Below are 21690 nucleotides of genomic sequence, written 5' to 3' on the forward strand. Positions count from 1 at the left end.
TTTGATCCCTCTGCTCAGGGCCTGGCAGGGCTCGATGCATCTACAGGGAGATAATTTATGATCAGAAAAGCAATAAAGCCTCAGATTTCCTTTATGCTACTCACATTACAGTTAATTGGAAGAACGTAAAGACAATAATTTATATGAAGATTTAAGCAACTAACCCAATCTGAAAATAACAAAGACATATCAAGCTCAAGTCAAAAAGAAAAAAACCAGGACAGCAGGTTGGCTTCCTTTTAGATTTTTCCACACACGCAGCATAGCATTTCCCTCCGAAGATTAACTTTTCCCCATTAAATTGCAAGACTGGAATAGATTCTGGAGGTCACAAATGGGGTAAAATTAATTGTCAATGCCAACAAAAATTGACTCACCTGCACGTTGTCGAACTTCAGGCCCGGCATGGTCAACTTTTCCTTTTCTATAAATACTGTGTTGTACTGCTGGGTAGCTACAGAGATGAGAATGTTCCTAGTTTCCTCAGAGGGAAGCCAAGCATCATACCGTCTGTCGATTTCACTCATGTTCAACGCTGTTGCAAAGGGATCATCACTTCCTGCAAATGCTGCTTGGAGCTGGGAAAAGGGTTTCGGCGACAGAGATATTTCAGTAGATGATGTTGATGAAGGTGTGATATCATTTCCTATGATAAAAGACTGGCTTGTGCTATTATGTGGACTGGCTATCCCAGAAGACGAAAGTGAGGACAATCTATCAGGCACGGAAGCACTAGCATTTGGGTTACTGACAGAAATGAAAGAAGTCGACGTAAAGGAGTCAAAAAATTCGGCTGCTGAGGAGCTTGAACTTGCATCCTCTGTGAAAAATTTGCTTAGGCTCGGACTAGGGTGAACCCCAAATAATGAAGGCTTACTAGGTGTATCAATAATTGTCCCAAAGCTCGGAGATTTTACCATCTGAGGTTCATAACCATCTGCTTTCAAAGGAACATGAACCTGGGCTTTGGACTGATTTTCTTGGCTGAAAATAGTGCACATGGGCAGATGTTCATCCTTGGGCAATTGAGTGGTAACTGGTATCAGGGTCTGCTTCTCCTGCAATTCGGAATTAATCTGGCCTGCAGCCCCATTTTCAAGACTTTCCTTTGTTACTTGATGCTCTTTTTCTGATCCGACTGTTAATTCCAGATTTTGTGAGGCAGACATGACATCTTGTGTCGGAGTCCTCTCCTCATCATTGTGCACGACAGGACATGTAGATTCACTCTCTTCAGAAGAAGTCTCTTTATAATCCTTATTCACAGAAACCATTGCCTGAACATCACCACACCCAATCTCTAAAGCCTCTTCACAGTCATGCAGGATTGCTAGGTCTCCTGCATCACCCTCACTATTACTAGGTGAATCAGATATTATTACACTCTCCATCATCTGGTCATTAAGTTTATCCATGAGATTCATTGGACAGGCATCAGTTATTTTATCTGCAGGCTCAGAAATAAATTCACTTGCACCTATGTCAATGTTTTCTGATCCGAAAAGCAACTGCTGCTGCTGAGTTTGAGATTCTTGCAGCACTGTGCTCACATTCTCTTCATTATTAATGTCTACACCAATGTTCAATGATACGATATCAGTAACCTCAGAGTCTAGTTGAAGATTTTCCATTCTTTCCTGCAACCAAAATTCATAAATTTAGTAACTGTCCATAAAATCCTGCTGCAACATTGTGAGCAAGTTGCATTTAACACAGTCCACAAACAAAGGCGTTGGCCCAGATTTTGTAGTCAGCGGCAAAGTGGCAGCACCCGCCAAAGACCTCGATGAAAACTGCCCACAAAAGGAGGTCATCTCTGTGCTGTGGCTTTCACCTTTCAGGACATTAAATTTGATTCTGATGCTAACTGTCGGGGATTGCCAGCATAAAGCAGACCAAGCAGCCAATCACACCGAATAATTCGCACAGACAATAAGCCAGGAAGTTAAAAAAAACTAATCATCCTTCATTTCAAGTCATTTTAGCCGGGGTGGCTCTGTGGCGCAAGCGATAGCTTGTTTGACTTCTAGTCATTTTACAGACAGCCTTTCAACAGACACACAGAATTAAGGAAAACACGGAAATATGAAACAAGTTCAAAAACCTATGAATTATTTTCATAATTGAGAAATTTGACATTTCACACATACAAAACTAGTTTTTCAGGATCAGATGGTTGGTTCAACAGTAATAATGACTTAGCACACTGTTAAAAACCCAAGTAGATCACAATGAACAAGACAGAACTTGCTTTGTGGTGGCAGAGGCAAGGGTTGTTACTGGTAAATGAATGTGAAAAGGGAATGTTTGCGTTGATTCAAGTGAGTCTAAAGATTTCCATCTGCAGGGACTTCCAATAACACACCCTGCCGAGGTTTGCAGAACCACTGACAGCAACGTCTGGACTTTAACATTTAACTGCTGACGCCCAAAATTACTGTCAATTTTATAATTATAATGACAGCAAACACCAACAGTTTTACTATCATTACAACTGCAAAATCCAAGCAATTAATATTTGTATGAATGAGTCGAGCCCAAATATGGTATCTCGAGACTGACTAACTTACATGAAATTGGTTTTCTTGGTGACATTTTACTTTGCCCACCACAAGTGTTATTTGCACATGTAAACCTCATTGGATTACAAACATTCCTCTAAATTTGTCTTGTTAAACAAAAAAGATCTCCTCTTCGTGCCTTATGTCATTCCTTGGTTGAAAACACAAGTTGACTACAATATTATGACATTGACTGTTGCTCAATACGCAACAATGTTCCATGTTGATATGCCTTCCAGTTTCCTCCCTTTGGGGTGGTGGTGGCTGGGGAGAGGGAGGAGGGGGTAAATGGGGCAAGGAAAGTCGTTAAGAGGAACAGATACCTAATCACTTTCCTTTCACATTCCTGCAGATACGAAGCAGAAGCGGCAGATTTTATAGGTGCTAACTGGTGTACCACACCACCATGTGGAGCTGAACGCTGTTACCAGGATATTGCACATCAGCTGATTGATATTTAGGTACCACTCTACGTCCTTTCACAACTGCAGACATAAATGCCTCGGCACAACATTCAGTGTAATGCTCAATGCACCTCAGCTACAAATTAATTGCAACAGGAGCTGGCTTTTTAACAAAACATATTTGCCCCATCAGTTTTATTATTTGCCAGCTAGAAATCTGTTAATGATCTAAAAATCCCAGTTACTAGAGGACTCTGTTATGACCACAACAGGTGTTAATTGCTGAGCAAATCAAATACCAGAGGGAATCTTGGCTTACGGGTCATACCCTTTTTTTTGTTTTCCGAAAATAAGAAGAAAATGTATTGACCGCAGCAACAAGAAGTCCACCAACCCTTCGGGGATTTTAAAAAAATGAGGTAAAAGATTTAAGAACAAGAAGAAAACTTGAGCACAGTATACTGCAGTTAAAAGTAGTCTTACAAAATATTCCCCCCAAATGACTCCCTACTTGATCAAGCCCACAATCAAAGACCTTCCAGGTCCATATAGATGTTTTCTTTATTAAAAAGTCAGTAATAATACCCACAGCAAAACTGCTGTCGCTTTTCTAAAGGTATACCACTCGGCCTCTCAAACTCTATTCCACTGTACCATAGAAATCCAAAAAACTTTAGAACAAGACTGCTTTTTTCAGCCTCAGACTTTTTTAGCTCGACTGGATAGGTGATTCAAACTTGACCTTCCCCCAGCCCAGAGCTGTTTCCTGGTGGTCTTCCTCAGAGCCAACAAAAAAAAATCAGCTCAACATCTTTCCTCGCATTTCCTCTTTAACCCTTTCATCTTAGATTCCATTGTCCTCAGCACTTTGAATTTAACTTTTCCAAATGTAAAACTCTTTCATGCCTTTCCTATTACCCCAACTTTTGGGATCAAATAAAATTGAACAATCTTCCCTTGTTTCCCGTTGCAAGATGTCAAAGCCTTTTTATGCGCTCCTTTGAAATTTAACAGCTGAAAATCTAAGTGCCCGTCTCTCCTAATGCAAATTTCTAAACTTTATTTATTTACTTACGAAACTTCATTACAAATGCTTGCATTTAGCACCTTCACTACTTTCATACCGCAACTCTTTGACACATTGCCTCCATTAACCTTTCTCAGCTTAGACGCTCACAAAACAACATCCACTCTCACAGTCTTGCACCACTGATTTGGCTAAACACTACAGTGGGCTTACTTAAGTTGCAGCTGCACACTGTTGCAGGAAAAAACATCTTGCTGCATAGGAAATATAGATCATAAGCTTTATATATATCTTAATCCATTCATTGTTTTTTTTAAGAAATTGAGTGCCCAATTCATTTTTTCCAATTAATGGGCAATTTAGCGTGGCCAGTATACCTACCCTGCACATCTTTAGGTTGTGGGGGTGAAACCCACGCAAACACGGGGAGAATATGTACCTCCACACAGACAGTGACCCAGAGCCGGGTTCAAACCTGAGACCTCGGCCCAGTGAGGCAGCAGGGCTAACCACTGCGCCACCATGCTGCCAGTCTTAATCCATTCATGAGGCATTTGTTTATGTCAAATGGGCGTTGGGGCTTCATAAATAGAGCTTTAGAGTAGAAAAGTAGGAAAGTTATTCCAAGCCTTTATAAAGCTCTGGTTAGATCACATCTAGAGTATAGCATCCAGACCTGGTCTACCACACTTAAGGGTGTGTGGGTCCTTGAGAGGATGCAGATTTACCAGAATGGTTCCAAGGATAAGTGATTTTAGCAACAAGGTTAGGTTGGAGATGCTGGACTGTTCTCCTTGGAGAAAAGAGGATTAACATTTTTTTTTTTAAAAGAGTACCCAATAGGTTTTTTTCCAATTAAAGGGCAATTTAAAGTGGCCAATTCACCCATCCTGCACATCTTTTTGGGTTGTGGGGGTGAGACCCACATAGACACGGGAGAATGTGCAAACTCCATACAGTCAGTGACCAGGGCTGGGTTCGAGCCAGGGCCCTCAGCACCATGAGGCAGTAGTGCTAATGACTGCACCACCATGCTGCCCTTGGAGAAAAAGGGATTGTGAAGAGATTCAACAGACATGTATAAGATGGGCGGCACAGTCAGCACTGCTGCCTACCTCGCTGAGGACCTGAGTTTGATCCCAGCCCCAGGTCATTGTCCGTGTGGAGTTTGCACATTCTCCCCGTGTCTGCTTGGGTTTCACCCACAACCCAAAGATGTGCAGGTTAGGTGGATTGGTCATGTTAACTTGCTCCTTAATCGGAAAAAATATAATTAAAAATTATTTTTAAAAAGCCATGTATGAGATTACAGCACATTTCAATAAGAGAGACGAAGAAAAGCTGTTCCCATTAACTGATGATATGACGACTGATTTGAGAAGAAAATCAGATGGGCACTTTACGTAATAAACTTGCAGGGCAGTGGGGATATTGCAAAGGAATGAGGCTGACTGAATTGCTCTAGAGGGCCAGTATGGTCTCGATAAACCAAATGGTTTTCTTCTGTGCTGTAATGACTCAACGACACGTTGGTTAGTTATTTTATAACTTAGAATTAGCAAGATGCTCACTAACATTTTAAAAAAACTATCAGATAGCCAGCCAACCACTGTTCCAATAAATACTTGACACAATGAAGCTCCTTACATATTTTGCTTGGGTTTTAGGCCATTCCAAGTCGATAAATAACAATGTTGAAATAATTGCCATGCATCACCCATTGCCTGTTGTTAAATAGAGCTTACTTGTCAAACGACTGCATCACACTTCTTTCATTTGAGTCTGTCGCATTTTCGTTTTTAAAAAAATAATTTTTATTCAAGTTTTTCAACAACAAATTTTCTCCCCACAGTTAAAGTAGACAAGGTGTGGTTCTACACCGAAACAAAAAAATAACTTCACCCCCCCCCAAAACAGAATAATATATAATAACAAACAACAATACAAGAAAGAAGAAAATAACAAGCCCACCGTCGCAAAAACAAACCCCCTTAGCCCCACCCCCCAGGTTGCTGCTGAGACTGACCACCCTCTACCCCTTCGCCAGGAAATCAAGAAAAGGCTGCCACCGCCGAAAGAACCCCTGTACCGACCCCCTCAGGGCAAACTTAACCTTCTCCAGCTTGATAAACCCAGCCATGTCGTTGATCCAGGCCACCGAACTCGGGGGCCGCGTGTCCCTCCACTATAACAGAATCCTGCGCCGGGCTACTAGAGACGCAAAGGCCAGAATGCCGGCCTCTCCCGCCTCCTGCACTCCCGGCTCCGAAGCTACCCCAAAAATCGTGAGCCCCCAGCCCGGCCTGACCCTAGATGCGACCACTTCAGGCAAAGTCCCCGCCACCCCCTTCCAAAACCCCTCCAAGGCCGGACATGCCCAAAACATATGGGTGTGGTTCGCTGGGCCTCCCGAACACCTCCCGCACCTGTCTTCCCCTCCAAAGAACCGGCTCATCCTGGCCCCTGTCATGTGCGCCCTATGCAGCACCTTCGTGCATAAGAAGAGGACGAGTTCACCCACTCCAGGGCGTCCGACCACGCTCCATCCTCAGTCTCTTCCCCTAGCTCTTCCTCCCACTTCGCTTTGAGCTCCTCTACTGAGGCCTCCTCCTGCATCAACAGATAAATTGCCGAGATCTTCCCCTCACCGACCCACGTCCCCTAGAGCACCCTATCCTGCACCCCCCTTTGCGGCAGCCGCGGAAACTCCGCCACCTGCTGCTTAACAAATGCCCTGATCTGCATATACCTGAAAGCGTTCCCAGGGGGAGGTTCCACTTCCCCTCCAGCTCCTCCAGAGTCGCGAACTTCCCATCAAGTAAGAGGTCCCCAATCTGTCTGATGCCTGCCCTGTGCCAACTCCCAAATCCACCATCCATTCTCCCCGGTGCAAAACGGTGATTGCCCCGTATTGGGGCCCAGACTGAGGCCTTCACTTCCCCCCTATGCCGCCTCCACTGCCCCCAGATTTTGAGGGACGCCACCACTACCGGACTCGTGGAGTACTTTGCCGGGGGGAGTGGAAGTGGGGCCGTCACCAAAGCCTCCAGACTTGTACCCACACAGGACGCCATTTCCAATCTCTTCCATGCGTCACCCTCCCCCTCTGTCACCCACCTGCGAATCATTGCCACATTCGCCGCCCAGTAATACCCACACAGGTTGGGCAACGCCAGACCTCCTACCTCCCTTCTTTGCTCCAAGAATGCCCTCCTTACTCTCGGGGCCTTCCGTGCCCACACGAACCCGAGAATAGACTTATTCACCCTTTTGAAAAAAGCCTTTAGGATCAATATGGGGAGGCACTGGAAAAGAAACAAAAACCTCGGGAGCACCGTCATTTTAACCGACTGGACCCTGCCCGCCGAGAGCGGCAGCGCATCCCACCTCCTGAACTCCTCCTCCATCTGCTCCACCAGCCTCGAAAAGTTAAGCCTATGCATAGGCCCTCAGGTCCTAGCTATCTGGACCCCAAGATATCTAAAGCTCCTCTCAGCCCTCTTCAACGGGAGCTCACCTATCTCCCTCTCCTGATCCCCCCGGTGCAGGACAAACAGCTCACTTTTCCCCACATTGAGCTTGGACAGTACCTTTGCCAACAACTTTACATCCACATTAAGGAGCGAAATCGGCCTGTAAGACCCACACTGAACGGGGTCTTTGCCCCGCTTCAGGATCAAAGAAATAATTGCCCTGGACATCGTCGGGGGCAGAGCACCCCCCTCCCTTGCCTCATTCAGGGTCCTCACAAGCAGTGGGCCCAGCAGATCCGAAAACTTCTTGTAAAATTCCACCGGAAACCCGTCAGGTCCCAGCGCTTTCCCTGTCTGCATACTTCCCAGTGCCTCCATCAGTTCCTCCAGCTCGATTGGGGCCCCCAGACCCTCCACCCGCTCATCCCCTACTCTTGGGAACTCCAAGTCTGTCGCATTTTCGAAGATTTATGAACGCAGTTATCCACAATAAAAAAGAATTATACAATATATTATTCTACTTTTTAATATTTCAGATATTAATAGCCTCCCTTAATGTTACAATCACTTGCACAGTATAAAAATTAAAGATATACTATACAATATTAAGAATGAACATACTCACATTTACCTCTCACACCCTGGATGGGATTCTCCCATCTGAAGACAGAGTGTTGACACCGCTGTAAAAACTGGAGAGTTTAACGACAGCATCATTGGACTGCTAAGTGTAGCGATCCTCTGCCCTACAGGAAGCCAGCACAGCACTGGAGTCATCCACGCCGCTCCAGCTGCTGATACCGGCGTCAAATGGGCGCCGGGGGTCTGCGTACGCGCACTGCGACCGACGCGAATGCGCGGTAGCTTCCTTCTCCGCGCCAGCCCCGAAGCAACATGGCGTAGGGCTACAGGGGCAGGCGCGGAGCAAAATAGGCCCCCACCAGGAGAGGCCGGCCCGTCGATCAGTAGGCCCCGATTGCAAGCCAGGCCACGTGGAGGCTCCCCCCCCCCCCCCCCCCACCAAGGTCAGACCCACCCTCCCCGCTCCACAGGCCGCCCCGACAGGATGGACGCCGCGGTCCCGACGGGTAAGACTAGATGTGAACGGCGCCGACGGGACTTGGGCTTTTTTGGGCGGCCACTCGGCCCATCCCGGGCGGAGAATCACTGGGACCGTGCCAGCGCCAATTCTCCGGCCACCAGAGAATCGGCAGACCGGCGTTGGAGCGTCGTCGCGTGATTCGCGCCCGACCCAGTGATTCTCCGAACGGGAGTGGGTTTAGAGAATTCCGCCCACTATCTAATCAATCTTACATAGTTCATTGTTGACTTACCTCTATCTCGGTCGGCTTCAGCCAAACTGGAGCAAGCCAAATCAAGATATACTTTCACAACTCAAGAAGTGGTGAAACAAAATGTTTGGCTTTTCTGGGACCAGGTTAAGCTGTTCCACAAAGCATAGCGTCCATCTAATAGCTGTGGGGACAATCCAATTAATGCCCATTAGTAACTGTGTCTTGAAGACAATGGATATTTACAGGTAAACAGAATTGGCAACACATGCAGCTACATTATGAATTGATAGCTTCTATCCACATCTGTTGTGCATGATATCAGGATGAATTATGTTCAGAAAATGAATGACTGAAGAGTCTCTAACCATTTACGTGTCGTGTTCACATAACTTTGTCACACAAATCATAAGACTAAACTCACGCCCTTGCAATCACAGGAAGTGAAGGGCTCTTTGGCCATCGAGTCTGCACCTATGCACGAAAAACACCTGACCTCCTACCTAATCCCATTTGCCAGCATTTGGCCCATAGCCTTGAACGTTATGACCTGCCAATTGCTCATCTAGGTACTTTTTAAAGGATGTGAGGAATCCCGCCTCTACCACCCTCCCTGGCAGTGCATTCCAGACCATAACCACCCTCTGGGTAAAAGCGTTTTACCCTCAAACCCCCTGCCCCTCACCTTGAACTTGTGTCCCCTTGTAACTGACCCTTCAACTAAGGGGAACAGCTGTTCCCTATCCACCCTGTCCATGCCCCTCAATCTTGTACACCTTGATCAGGTCACCCCTCAGTCTTCTCTGCTCCAGCGTAAACAACCTATCCAACCTCTCTTCACAACTTCAATGTTCCATCCCAGGCAACATCCTGGTGAATCACCTCTGCACCCTCTCCAGTGCAATCACATCCTTGCTATTATGTGGCGACCAGTCAGGTCAGGACTAATCGCGATTTTGTTGTTTGTGGCTCTCAAAACAATTTGTACTCTTTTTTTTTTATTGGGCCGGGGGGGGGGAGAGAGAGAGAGAGAGAGAGAGAGAGAGAGAGAGAGGAGAGAGAGAGAGAGAGAGAGAAGAAGTGAGGGTGTTTTCAAATAGGTGGCACATTTTGAGCAATTTCTCACTCTTAACATTGTTCTGTTTCTGTTACCAGTTGTAGAGCAAAAAGCAGATCCCAAGCAAGAGGGAGTTGTCAGCAGATTTCAGGGCCCCTCAGGAACCCAAGGAAGGCCTGAGACACCAACTCTCCAGTTAATAGATACAACACCCTTCATATATCTTCCAACTCCCCGAGAAAACCGAAACAAAAACTAGGCATATTATTTTTATCCTGCCGACAAGGCAATTCTGATTCCATCACCAAAAAAAATCTTGTAACACAAAGTACGTACGAGCTTTTTTGCTGCAAGGGAGAAAGCCTTAATGATCAGGAAGTAGACTTTCCATTATTTCTGTTATCAAGAGGTTCAATTTTCAGGTGTAGTACTAACAAATTCTGCAATATTTATAGGGTAGAGTGCTGAGCAATACTTCCGCTCATCAGGAAAGGTTTTCAATGTACCAATAGCTCCAGAATTGAGCATTCACACCATAACCTTAAATTCTTAACCTAATTATTTCACTTAAAATTATTAAAAGTATCCACCCCACTTTTGCTTAATTTCAATTTACTTCTTTATTTCGAGTTATAATTCACTTCCTATTCATACTTTACCTGCTGCAAACGACAACAGCTAAAGAATATGAATTTCTAAATAATGCTGTGTACTTCAGAAAGGATCATCGACATATTTAATGCATTCACCTATCACCCTGTGCTTGCTGATGACAGTGGCTCCTGCACTTTTAAAAAAAGTATATTTATTGAAGTTTTATATTTTTGCAAACGCAACAAAATTTAGAAAATAAATACATTGCAGTAAGTACGGCAAAAACGGCTCAACACACATGAATAGAAAAGATTCTCGAGATAGGATCCATGCACATTTGGAAGTGAATGGTCTTAGTAGTGACAGATAGCATGGTTTGTACTAATTTGATCGAATTTTTTGAGGTGACAAAAATGATTGACGAGGGAAAGGCTGTGGATGTTGTCTATATGGACTTTAGTAAAGCATTTGATAAGGTCCCTCACGGCAGGCTGGTGCAAAAGATTAGATCACATGGGGGTCAGGGGTGAACTAGTTAGATGGATCCAGAACTGGCTTGGCCATAGAAGACAGCGGGTAGTAGTGAAAGGATGTTTTTCCGAATGGAGGTCTGTAACTAGTGGTGTTGCTCAGGGATCAGTTCTGGGACCTCTGCTCTTGTAATATAATATATATATACACACAAATGATTTGGAAGAAACGTAGTGGGTCTGATAGCAAGTTTGCGGCTGATACTAAGATTGCAGGAGTTGCGGATAGTGATGAAGATTGTCAGAGAAATACAAACAGGATATAGATAGGCTGCAGATGGAATTTAACCCAGCCAAATGTTGGTGATGCATTTTGGGCGATCCAATTCAGGTGGGAGCTATAAAATAAATGGCAGAACCAACAGGAGAATAGTGACACAGAGAGATCTGGGTGTGCAGGTCCACAGATCCTCAAAAGTGGCAACAAGAGGTAGAAATGGTGGTAAAGAAAGCATACGGCATGCTTGCCTTAATTGGACGAAGTACGGTATAAAAGCTCAAAAATTATGTTACAATGTATAGAACGTTGGTTTCGGCCACATTAGAATACTGTGTCCAATTCTGGTCACCGCGCTACCAGAAGGACCTGGAGGCTTTGGAGAGAATACAGAAAAGATTTACCAGGATATTGCCTGGTATGGAAGGTATCAGCTATGAGGCGAAATTGAATAAACGGATTGTTCTCCCTAGAGAGACAGAGGCTGAGGGGCGACCTGATAGAAGTTTATAAAATTATTAGGGGTATAGATAGGGTGAACAGTTGGAGGCTTTTTCTCAGGGCGGAAAATGACAATTACAAGGGGGCACAAGTTCAAGGTGAGGGGGGAGAGGTTCAGTGGAGATGTGCAGGGCTGAAGTATTTTTACACAGAGGTGGTGGTGGCCTGGAATGCACTGCCAAGTGAGGAGGTTGAGTCACATACGTTAGTGACCGTTTAAGACTTTATCTGGATAGGCCACATGAACAGACGGGGTATAGGATACATGCGGTTGGTCTAGACAGGACATGTGATTGGGCAGGCTTGGAGGGCCGAAGGGCTGTTCTTGTACTGTATTGTTCTTTGTTCTACAGAGAACAATAGAACATCACTATAACTGGCTCGATACATTAGACAAAGCTGGATACCTCTATAACCCCATCAGACACCAAGGGAGAATCAGAATTAAGCCATGAAAACATGGTAAAATGCTGCACACCCTCCCACACAAGGTCTGATCGCCATTATCACGAGAGGTCAGGATAACTTTTCCACGCCATATTCGGGGACGCACCAATATACAACTCCCTCAACTCCGGCAGCATCAAAGGCACCACAGTCTCCTCTTGTCGGATATCAAACCCATCTGCAGAAAAGAAAACAAAAAAATAAGCAAAAACCCCGACTCTAAAGGGGAGTTACATATATAACCACAACACAACTTATACCCAGTCTCAGACCCAGTACAGAATCAACATCATTCCATCCATTTGCAGAGAGGACTGGAAACAACATGTTCGGATTATGATTAAGCCTTCACTGGGCAGCACGGTAGCGCAGTGGTTAGCACTGCTGCCTGAGGGCACTCAGGTCCCAGGTTCGATCCCAACCCTAGGTCTGTCCGTGTGGAGTTTGCACATGCTCCCAGATGTGCAGAGTAGGTGGATTGGCCATTCTAAATTGCCCCTTAATTAGAAAAAATGAATTGGGTACTCTAAATGTATAAAAAAAAATGATTAAGCCTGCAGGCCTCCCAAGAAAAACAGGGAGAAAAAAAAAGAGCTAGAGCTACCATAAATAAACCACAGGATAACAAAGGATCAGGGCCCAACCCTGGTTCCATACTTTCCTGGCGCATGCCGATCACCCATTAATAAGGAAGAGAACAAGCTGCTCATTCAACCAAAAAAGTGTCCCATTCCCTGCAGGTCAAAAAGATATCAACCAAAGTACAGGACTCAGCTCAACCACAGGCTCCAGTGCACCAAAGTAGTAATAGCCAGCCTCTCAAGACATGCCTAATTTGCACCTTCAAGAATGGACATCCCAAGCTCTAGGGGGCAACAGGATACCAGCCATAGCACCTGGCCTCATTCAGCACCTCCCGACACACAGCAATCAACACCCATTGGACCGCCAGCACACCCCAGCAGTCACAGCCCAGCTGGACCCACACCTCTCCAACCACATCCAGGGCAGTACAGCATCCCCAGTTATACTGAAAAAGCCCGAACTGAGGAGACCCCATCACCGAAGACAAGAATCACCAAGACAGCCAACAATTGGGCACCTGGGAAGGGCCGATTTCCTCCTCTATGGTACAACTAGGGGTATGTCCCCTGAACCATCGGACCAGACCAGTATTAGTAACACCACCCTCATCACCCAAGTGAAGAAAGGAAAAAAACCCAAAGGGAAGAACACCCAAAGTAATCCAAAGATATCACCCATCACTGCCGCCACCACAGGAAGGATACCAAGAACAATCTCTCTCTTCCAACAGACCAGCCAAGAATTACCAAAACCACCTCAGCACTCATATCCTCCCATTCTAATAGCTTGAATATAAAAAACCTAGATGAAAAACTCCAACCTCAAGGAAGAGTTAGAAGGAACCCAGCACTGCCCATCCTATCGATGGAGATTGGCATAGATTCTTAAATTTAAAAAAAATTCAATCCCGGCCCTGGGTCACTGTCCGTGTGGAGTTTACACATTCTCCCTTCTCTGCATGGTTCTCACCCCCACAACCCAAAAGATATGCAGGGTAGGTGAACTGGCCATGTTAAATTGCTCCTTAATTGGGGAAAAAAAAATAATTGGATACTGTAAATTTATTTTAAATAGTCCCTCCCTAAAATCAGCTGATGTATATCTATTCCAGAATGGCAGCCAACAACCACCCATAAACTGAGCATCGTCCCAATTTGGGGTATATATATATTGTCATCTGCAAAATTGGCAATAGTAGTCACTTCCCCCGTCAAAGTCATTTATATACATTGTACATAATTGTGGCCCCAACATGGATCCCTGTGTCACTCTCACCAGTTACAGGATGCCGTCCGGAAATGCCTCTCTTGTCCCAACCTCCCTATCTTCTATCAAGTTAGCCAATCCTCTATCCATGCTAATATACTACCTTCAACACCATGGGCTATTCAGTAGCCTTTTGGCACCTCAACAAATGCCTTTTGAAATCCAAATATAGCTTTTGAAAATCCAAATATACAACATCGACTCTATCTACTCTCACTAATATCTCCTCAAAAGAATTCTAGGAAATTTGTCAGGCATGATTTTCCCTTCATGAAGCAATGCTGACTCTGCTTGATTATGTTATGTATTTCTAAATGCTCTATTACATCCATTATAATGGACATTAACATTTTCCCAATGACTGAAGTTAAGCTAACTGGCCTAGTTATTTGTTTTTTCTCCCCCTCGTTTTTTTGAATAAAGGTGTTACATTGGTAGTTTTCCAATCCTCTAGGAATCTACTTCTTTTAATATCCTGGGATACAACCCATTAAATCCAGGGAAGTTATTCTCCTTTATTTCAAGCGTTGGAGTACCAAAGTAGAGATTGTTGCTGCAAACTGTACAAGATACAAGTGATGCTATATTTAGAATCCCGTGTAGTTTTGGTCCCCTTATTTAAGGAAAAATACTTATCATTGGAGACAGTACAGAGGAGGTTTATTAGATGTCCCAGGTATGGGAGGGACTGTGATATGAGAAAAGATTAAACAGTTTGGTCTGTACTCCTTGAGTTCAGAAGAATAAGAGATGATACGATTGAATGTATAAGATTCTTCAGAGGTTTAGACAGAATGTTTGGAGGATGCTCCACTCATGGGAGAATGGAGAGCCTGAGGCCAGCAGTCACAGAATAAGGAGTGGTCATTTAAGATGAGTTTGAGGAAGAATTTCTTCTTTCAAAGTGCGGTTAATCTTGGAATTCTTTATCCCAGGAAGTTGTGCAGGTCGAGTCTGGAACATTATAAAGGCGAGATTGATAGGTTTTTAATCAGTAGGGAATTAAGGGTAGAGAGAGAAGGCAAGAAGTAGAACTCAGTGAGTGTTATTTACCATGCTGCTATTGAATGGCAGAGCAGGCGAATGTTCCTCTTCTTGTGGTCTAACTATTCCAATCAACACTTTCTAAGATACACTATGTTGTAAAAAACTATTTCCATAAAGGGGCAATTTAGTGTGACCAATCCACCTACCCTGCACATCTTTGGGTTGTGGGTGAAACCTATGCAGACACAGGGAGAGTGTGCAATCTCCAAATGAACAGTGACCCAGGGCCGGGGTAAAACCCGGTCTTCGGTGCCGTGAGGCAGCATTGCTAGCCACCTGCGCCACCGTGCCGTGTCCTGGGATACCAGTTAACATATAAGCTTTTGAGTATATCATTCCGAGCTGAAGGTGATGCTGACACCAAGTGGCTTGCTCAGCCACATAATGGCACATGTAGGTGAGACTAGGTAAAGGTTCCCTTCGCACCAATTGGGTTTTTGACATCTGGCAGTTTTAATCGTCACTCCTTGTACCAGGCCATGAATCTCAAATTACTGAATTAAATTTCACAACCTAGCAATGTCGTATTAAATCTCTGGGTAACTAGTACAGTACTTACCAAGTGTAAAGTGTAAGTGTAAAGTCGCCGTAGTCCCAGATGACCATAGGCTGGTTTCCCCTTTGAAGGGGGAGAGCTGACTGGTGATGATTTAACCTGAGGACCACCACACCTCAGGCGAAGGCAAGGTTGAGAAGGCGGGGCTTCATGAATAACCTCAGCCAGTACCTTAACAACCACACTACTGTACCCAGTCTATGACCTTTACAAATATTAATCAGGCAATTCACTCTTCAATTTGTAATCTCCTAATTTCCCCAAACACATTTCAATCCACACAAATTTATTTATTTTGTGTAATTGCATTTGAGTCGACAATTTAAATCAAATTCAATTCTGAAACAGAGCAAGGTGATAACACTAAAATTTCATATAAATAATTCACAACACAGAGCTCCTGGTATTTGGTGCCTAGAGCAGATGTAACCAAAGTGGAAGTCACTTCTGACTATTCATCTACTGACTTGCTGGAGGAGGCAAATACTTGCATTCAAGGTGGTTTAGAAAAAAGTTTACTTGGCTGATTCCTGGGATGAAGGAGTTGTCTCAGAAGGAAATGAGCAGGTTGGGCCTATCCACAAGAGGAGGGTCAGAAGAATCAGAGATTACATATTGAGAGCTGTAATATCCACAGGGGACCTACGGGATGGGAATGATGATCTTCCCCATGGCCCTTGTTGGAGTACAAGCTCCCCTGGTAGGGGGAATCTATATCAAACCTCTGTATTAAAGGTCGGCCAAAAAGCATCGAAAGAGAACAGGAGCCTGGTAGCATCTACCGGGTACAATACTTGAGTGTACATACTATGTTGTAAATGAACTATTTTCTTCATTTTACTCCATATGGACTCCCCGTGTCCTTATTAAACTGGCAAGAAGTAAACTGATTGGCTGTCTACGCTGCGACCTGCTCGGACTGAAGCCACTTCTCACCGATTTATGGACCGAGGTTTGGATTAACTTGATTTACCATGCCTCTGTTTGTGCAGTTACATGTATTTGATGCCAGTGTTGAAGACTAGAATGGGAGCCGGTTTAGCTCAGTTGGCTAGACAGCTGGTTTGTGATGCAGCGTTGAAGCCAGCAGCATGGATCCAATTCTCCTACTGGCTGAGGTTTTTCATGAAGGTACAACGGAGGCACCGTGGGGCAGCACGGTAGCACAGTGGTTAGCACTATGACTTCAACAGCTCCAGGGTCCCGGTTCGATTCCCGCTTGGGTCACTGTTTGTGCGGAGTCCGCGTGTTCTCCCCGTGTTCTGCGGGGTTTCCGCCGGTGCTCCGGTTTTCCACCCACAGGTCCAAATATGTGCAGGTTAGGTGGTTGGCCATGCTAAATTGCCCTTAGGTTAGATGGGTTGCTGGGTTAACGGGATAAGGTGGAGGTGTGGGCTTGAGTAGGCTGCTCTTTTCCAAGAGCCGGTGCAGACTCGATGTGCCGAATGGTCTCCGTCTGCACTGTAAATTCTATAATTCGTCTCAACTGCCCCGCCTGAAGTATGGTGACCCTCAGGTAAAATCACCATCAGTCCGTCTCCACCCTCTGGAAAGGCAGCCTATGGTCATCTGGACAAGGCAACTTTACCTTTTACCTGAAGACTGGAACCAATAAAGGATGCATTATTTCTTCTGGGCCAATATCACGGAGAACGAATGCCAGGCCATCATACTGCTGACGGCCTGTGGAGCGCATACATTCGGGATGATCAGGAGTTTCACATACCCGTGGCATCAGGTTCGCAATTGTTTGACCAACACGTGGCACCTGTGTTGCAAAACTTTAACCCAAACCGTCAGTGATCATTCAAAGATATCGGTTTAATACTGCGGAGAGGTGCCCTGGTGAGTCCATCACTGAGTGCGGACCACGTTTCCAGAAGATAGCTGAGTTCTTTGAGTATGGAACAACTTTATCCCAGATGCTCCGCGATTATTTGGTCTGCAGTACCATAATATGGAAACAAGAACGTTTTGGGGCGAAATCTCCCTGACCTTTCAGCAGGCACTGCAGATCCTTGTCCCGAGAAAGCACGAACTGTGACGTCCAAGAGATACAAAGGATAGAGGTGAACATTTTGGGGCATCAGGTGGTATTCCCACATCCGTACCTAATGCTGCGACTCTGGCCTCTGGGCAAAGAGCTGGCCGGCGCGACGTGCAACATCACCGGATCTGGCTGAAGATCCCGGCCAGTGTGTGACATGTGCGAGCCTAGACTAGGTGTACTTATAGGCAGCAGGAGGGCCAGCGCTCCAGACATCTCTGTAGAGGTAGGCAGCATTCCTGGGGCCGGACTTTGCATCTGGATGACCCAGAAAAGGCAGGATGAAGTGGAGATGCAGCTGAATTGTTTGGCACAACCAGGGGTCCCGCTTCGTGTTCCGTTACAGATGAATGGCCATATGCTTCAAATGGAGTTGGATACGCAAGCTGCCCTTTCTGTGGTGGCACAGAGCACCTCTGATTTTATGAAACGAGGTGTACATACTTTGACTTTGGCTGACATGGCAGATTGTTTGGGCACTTTTACGGGGGAACGACTGAATATTGCAGGATCCATCCTTACTCAGTTTTCTTCCCCTCACTTGTTGTGGCCAGTTTGTCTTCCCCTCATTGAAGTTTACTTAGACAAAGTGAGAGTTACAGAGGCCAAAGGCCAAGAACATTTGCAGAACCTCGAGGCGGTTGTTGAAGCATTTTTCAGGAATATGGGTTCGCCTGTGCCACGCAAAGTGCATGTTTCACGTGAAAGGTGGTATATTTGGGGTATCGAGTGGACCGAGGACTGCCTGCACCAGGTCGCCCCACCCAGCGAGACGCCACAGAGCTTCGCTCTTTTCCTGGACGAGTAAATTACTTGGACCGATTTATTCCAAGTTTGGCAACAGTCCTGGTCCCTCTTCACTTGCTCCTCAAGAAGCTACCTGCCTTGGGAATGGAGCCAGGCCCAGGATGAGGTATTTAAGAAGGTGAAGCGGCGGTTATCCTTTTCGGGGGTGCTGATGCATTTCGACCTTTCTAAACCATTGTACATGACGTGCGATGCTTCGCTGTGTGGGATTGGGGCAGTTATGCCTCATGGGATGAGCGATGGCCGTGAACGTCCGATCGCCTTTGCCTTCTTGATTCTGGCTGTGGCAGAAAAGTGTGCCCCAGAAAAAGGTCTGGTGGCCGTATTTGGTGCAAAGCCATTTCATCAGTATGTCAATGGCCACCGTTTCTTTATCACGCCCTTGGTGGACCTCTTCCGTGAAGACAAGGTGATCCCACCAATTGCGTCTGCAAGGATTCAGCACGAGGTTTGAGCACCGTCCACGGACCCAGACTGCACATGAGTTAAGTCGTCTTCCCCTGCAGACCAAATCCGCGAATCCCCCAGAACCAAGTAGTCGCGGTCCTGAATTTTATCAAACTCCTTGTCCGTCACTGCATCGTGCATGTGTGACTGGACGCAGACTGACCCCAAAGTGCAGCATCTGATGCTAATCGGTGGGCAGCATTGACAGCTACCAGGGGAGTTGAAGGCTTTCTCCTCAAAATTCTTGGGAGCTGACTGTGGAGGATGGTGTTCTCCTGTGGGTCACGAGGGTTGTTATTCTGGCCCAGGGCCAGGAAATTGTGTTGAAGGACCTTCACCACGGGCACCACGGAGTGTCCAAGATGAAACTACGTCTGGTGGCCAGGGTTGGACAGAGATCGAGACATTGGCCCAACACTGCACCATTGTCACGAGCACCAGAAGTTCCCTGCAATGGCATTTCTGCACCCGTGGGAATAGACAGGCTGCCCTTTGGCTCGCATACACGCCAATTTCGCCAGTTCCTTCTTGGGTTTGATGTTTTTTGTTCTGGTATACGCCCACTCAATGTGGCTGGAGGTCCACAAGATGGCAACAATCACCTCCCCGGGCGACTGATTACACCCATATTACCACCCATGGAATCCCGGGCGTGCTTGTAACCGATAACGGGGCCTCTTTCACACGTCAAGAGTTTGTCGTTTTGTGAAAGCAACGGATTCGCCATGTCCACAGTGCCCCATATCACCCAGCATTGCACAGCTTGGCAGAGAAGACTGTGCAGACAGTTAAACGGGAGATCAAGAAACAGACGTCGGCTCGATGGACACCAGACTGGCAAGACGTTTATTCTCATACCCAACCACATTGCCACAGAAACTGGGGTGGTCCCCGCTGAGATGTTAATGAGTCGTAGGCTTCAACACATGACTGAGTTTGATTCCTGACATCGGTTGTGTCGCCAAAATTTGCAACAGTGTTGCCCGCTTTGACATCTTCGAAGCTTCACAACGCAATATTTGTTTAACTTTAATGACAGTGCCCGTTGGCTCTCTGGGATTGTCGTCCATCAAACAAAACCAGTCTCTACCAAGTTCGGACCCTGCGGCAGCTGATGCAATGGCATTTGGATCACATTCGTTCACGGAGATTACCCCTCATGAGGTTACTCGAACGAAACCCGTCCTGGATCCTCCGGCTCCATTGCGAACCAGCCTGCTGTGACACATTCAGTCTCTCTCGATGCTGACATTCCCGACATTGTATCTTCCAATTCTAAATGGAGACACAGATCTCAGAGGTCCCGGACGCCAACTCTGTGGTTCAGCCGCCTCCTGACAATCTTCCACCATGACATTCCTGCTGCAGAAATAGACGACATTCACCAGCAAGGTAGGTGTTGACTGATCCAGCACATCAGCTGCACGCCGACTTGCCAGAGCTGAAGATTGTCCAATGGCCTCTGCCTGCTCCTCCATCTCTGCCTTATCAGTGGTCGAGGTCTTTGTACTTTGGGGGGTGTGGGGAAGAGGAAGAATGTAATATCCCACTGACCAGCGTGTTGCCCCCACCCCCTCCCGCTAAAGGTGGAGGATCTCTATCAGCCTCTGCATAAATGATTGGACAGTAAGGCACCAACTAAGACAGGAGCCTGATAGGGACCGAGCGAGTAATATACATATCAAATTGTAAATAAAGCTACGCTTCTTTATTTTGGTCAGTGTGGACTCCCGTGTCCTTATTAAAGAAGAAAATATGATTCAGAGGGTCTTTGCCAGGAATCTGAGAGACTATTCCCTCTTGTGGGGGAAGCTAAACTATGGGGCAGTTTGAATAGGGGTCTCCCATTTAACACGGAGTGAGGGGGTATTTCTACTCCCAAAAGGTTGTTAGGTGGTTCTCTTCCACTTAGAGCAGTTCTTGAATCTGTTCAAGGCTGTGTTAGTCATATTTCTGATCGACAAGGGAGTGAAGAGTTATGGCAGGAGGGGGTGGGAAGAAAAGTGGAGTTTAAGCCACAATCAGATCAGCCAGGACCTTATTGAATGGCAGAGCAGACACGACAGGCCACGCCTGCTCCTGTTCCTTATGATCCCTCTACTGGTACCAACATACTTCCTGTGTTACTCGACAGACAGAAGTTCAGAAAACTAAAAACAAAATCGAGAGTGGGAGGGGAATATAAATAAGTACATTTGGCAGTCAACACCTTACTGTAATATAATGTATTAGTTTATAATAAGGCAACGCACATAGGTAACATTTCAAAATGGCACAACTGGCACTTCATATAACAGCATCACTGTCAAACCAGGGAGAGATTTTTTTTTACAAAAAAGTGAGAATATCGATTTCAATTATTTGCTGAAATTTGTAGTATTATCTCAAATGCCGTGTGTTTGTGAAATCACGTGTTCAAAGGTCACCTCTCAGACTCTGCCCTGGGTCAATCAGTCCAGCATCTCCTCCTCAAACACACCCATAGGACTGCCAACCTAATCAACATGGGTATCTTCAGTAATATACAGTGGATCCAGTCCTGAAAGTCAGAGCTCAGCTTTGAAGCCCCAGGGCTGTTTGAGGCAAGATTATGGAAACATAGCGCAAACTGAAAATGGCAAAATTGTAAAGCAAGTGAATCTCTATCTGGAATGGGATAGATCAGCAAGTGTATTTAAGGTCAGGAAGCCATTCGCTTATACTTCCCCATTTCCAACACACACAAGTGCCCACCAACCTCCCATCACCAAAAGCAGTAGACACTGACAGGCTAGGGTTGCCTCCTACACTGACCAACCCCACCTCAGGCTGGTCCAATTCCAGTGTGAAACA

At 45.7% G+C, this 21690-nt stretch overlaps 1 protein-coding gene across 3 annotated transcripts in view; it reads right to left on the reverse strand.

Moving 5' to 3' along the window:
* Positions 1-21690, reverse strand: part of trappc12 (trafficking protein particle complex 12) — a 150472-nt gene that overhangs the window by 119914 nt on the left and 8868 nt on the right. Inside the window, exons 2-4 of one of the 3 annotated variants that reach the window (XM_038800319.1) lie at positions 12210-12281; positions 8800-8941; positions 378-1637 (exon numbers count right to left, since the gene is read on the reverse strand). In XM_038800319.1, the coding sequence (XP_038656247.1) occupies positions 378-1631 (1254 nt within the window). In that variant the 5' untranslated portion in view covers positions 1632-1637; positions 8800-8941; positions 12210-12281. Of the gene's footprint in view, positions 1-377; positions 1638-8799; positions 8942-12209; positions 12282-21690 lie in introns of those variants that run through there. The other 2 variants (XM_038800320.1, XM_038800321.1) reach the window with 2 other exon arrangements.

Source organism: Scyliorhinus canicula, chromosome 6, assembly GCF_902713615.1.
Source record: "Scyliorhinus canicula chromosome 6, sScyCan1.1, whole genome shotgun sequence".
NCBI lineage: Eukaryota > Metazoa > Chordata > Chondrichthyes > Carcharhiniformes > Scyliorhinidae > Scyliorhinus > Scyliorhinus canicula.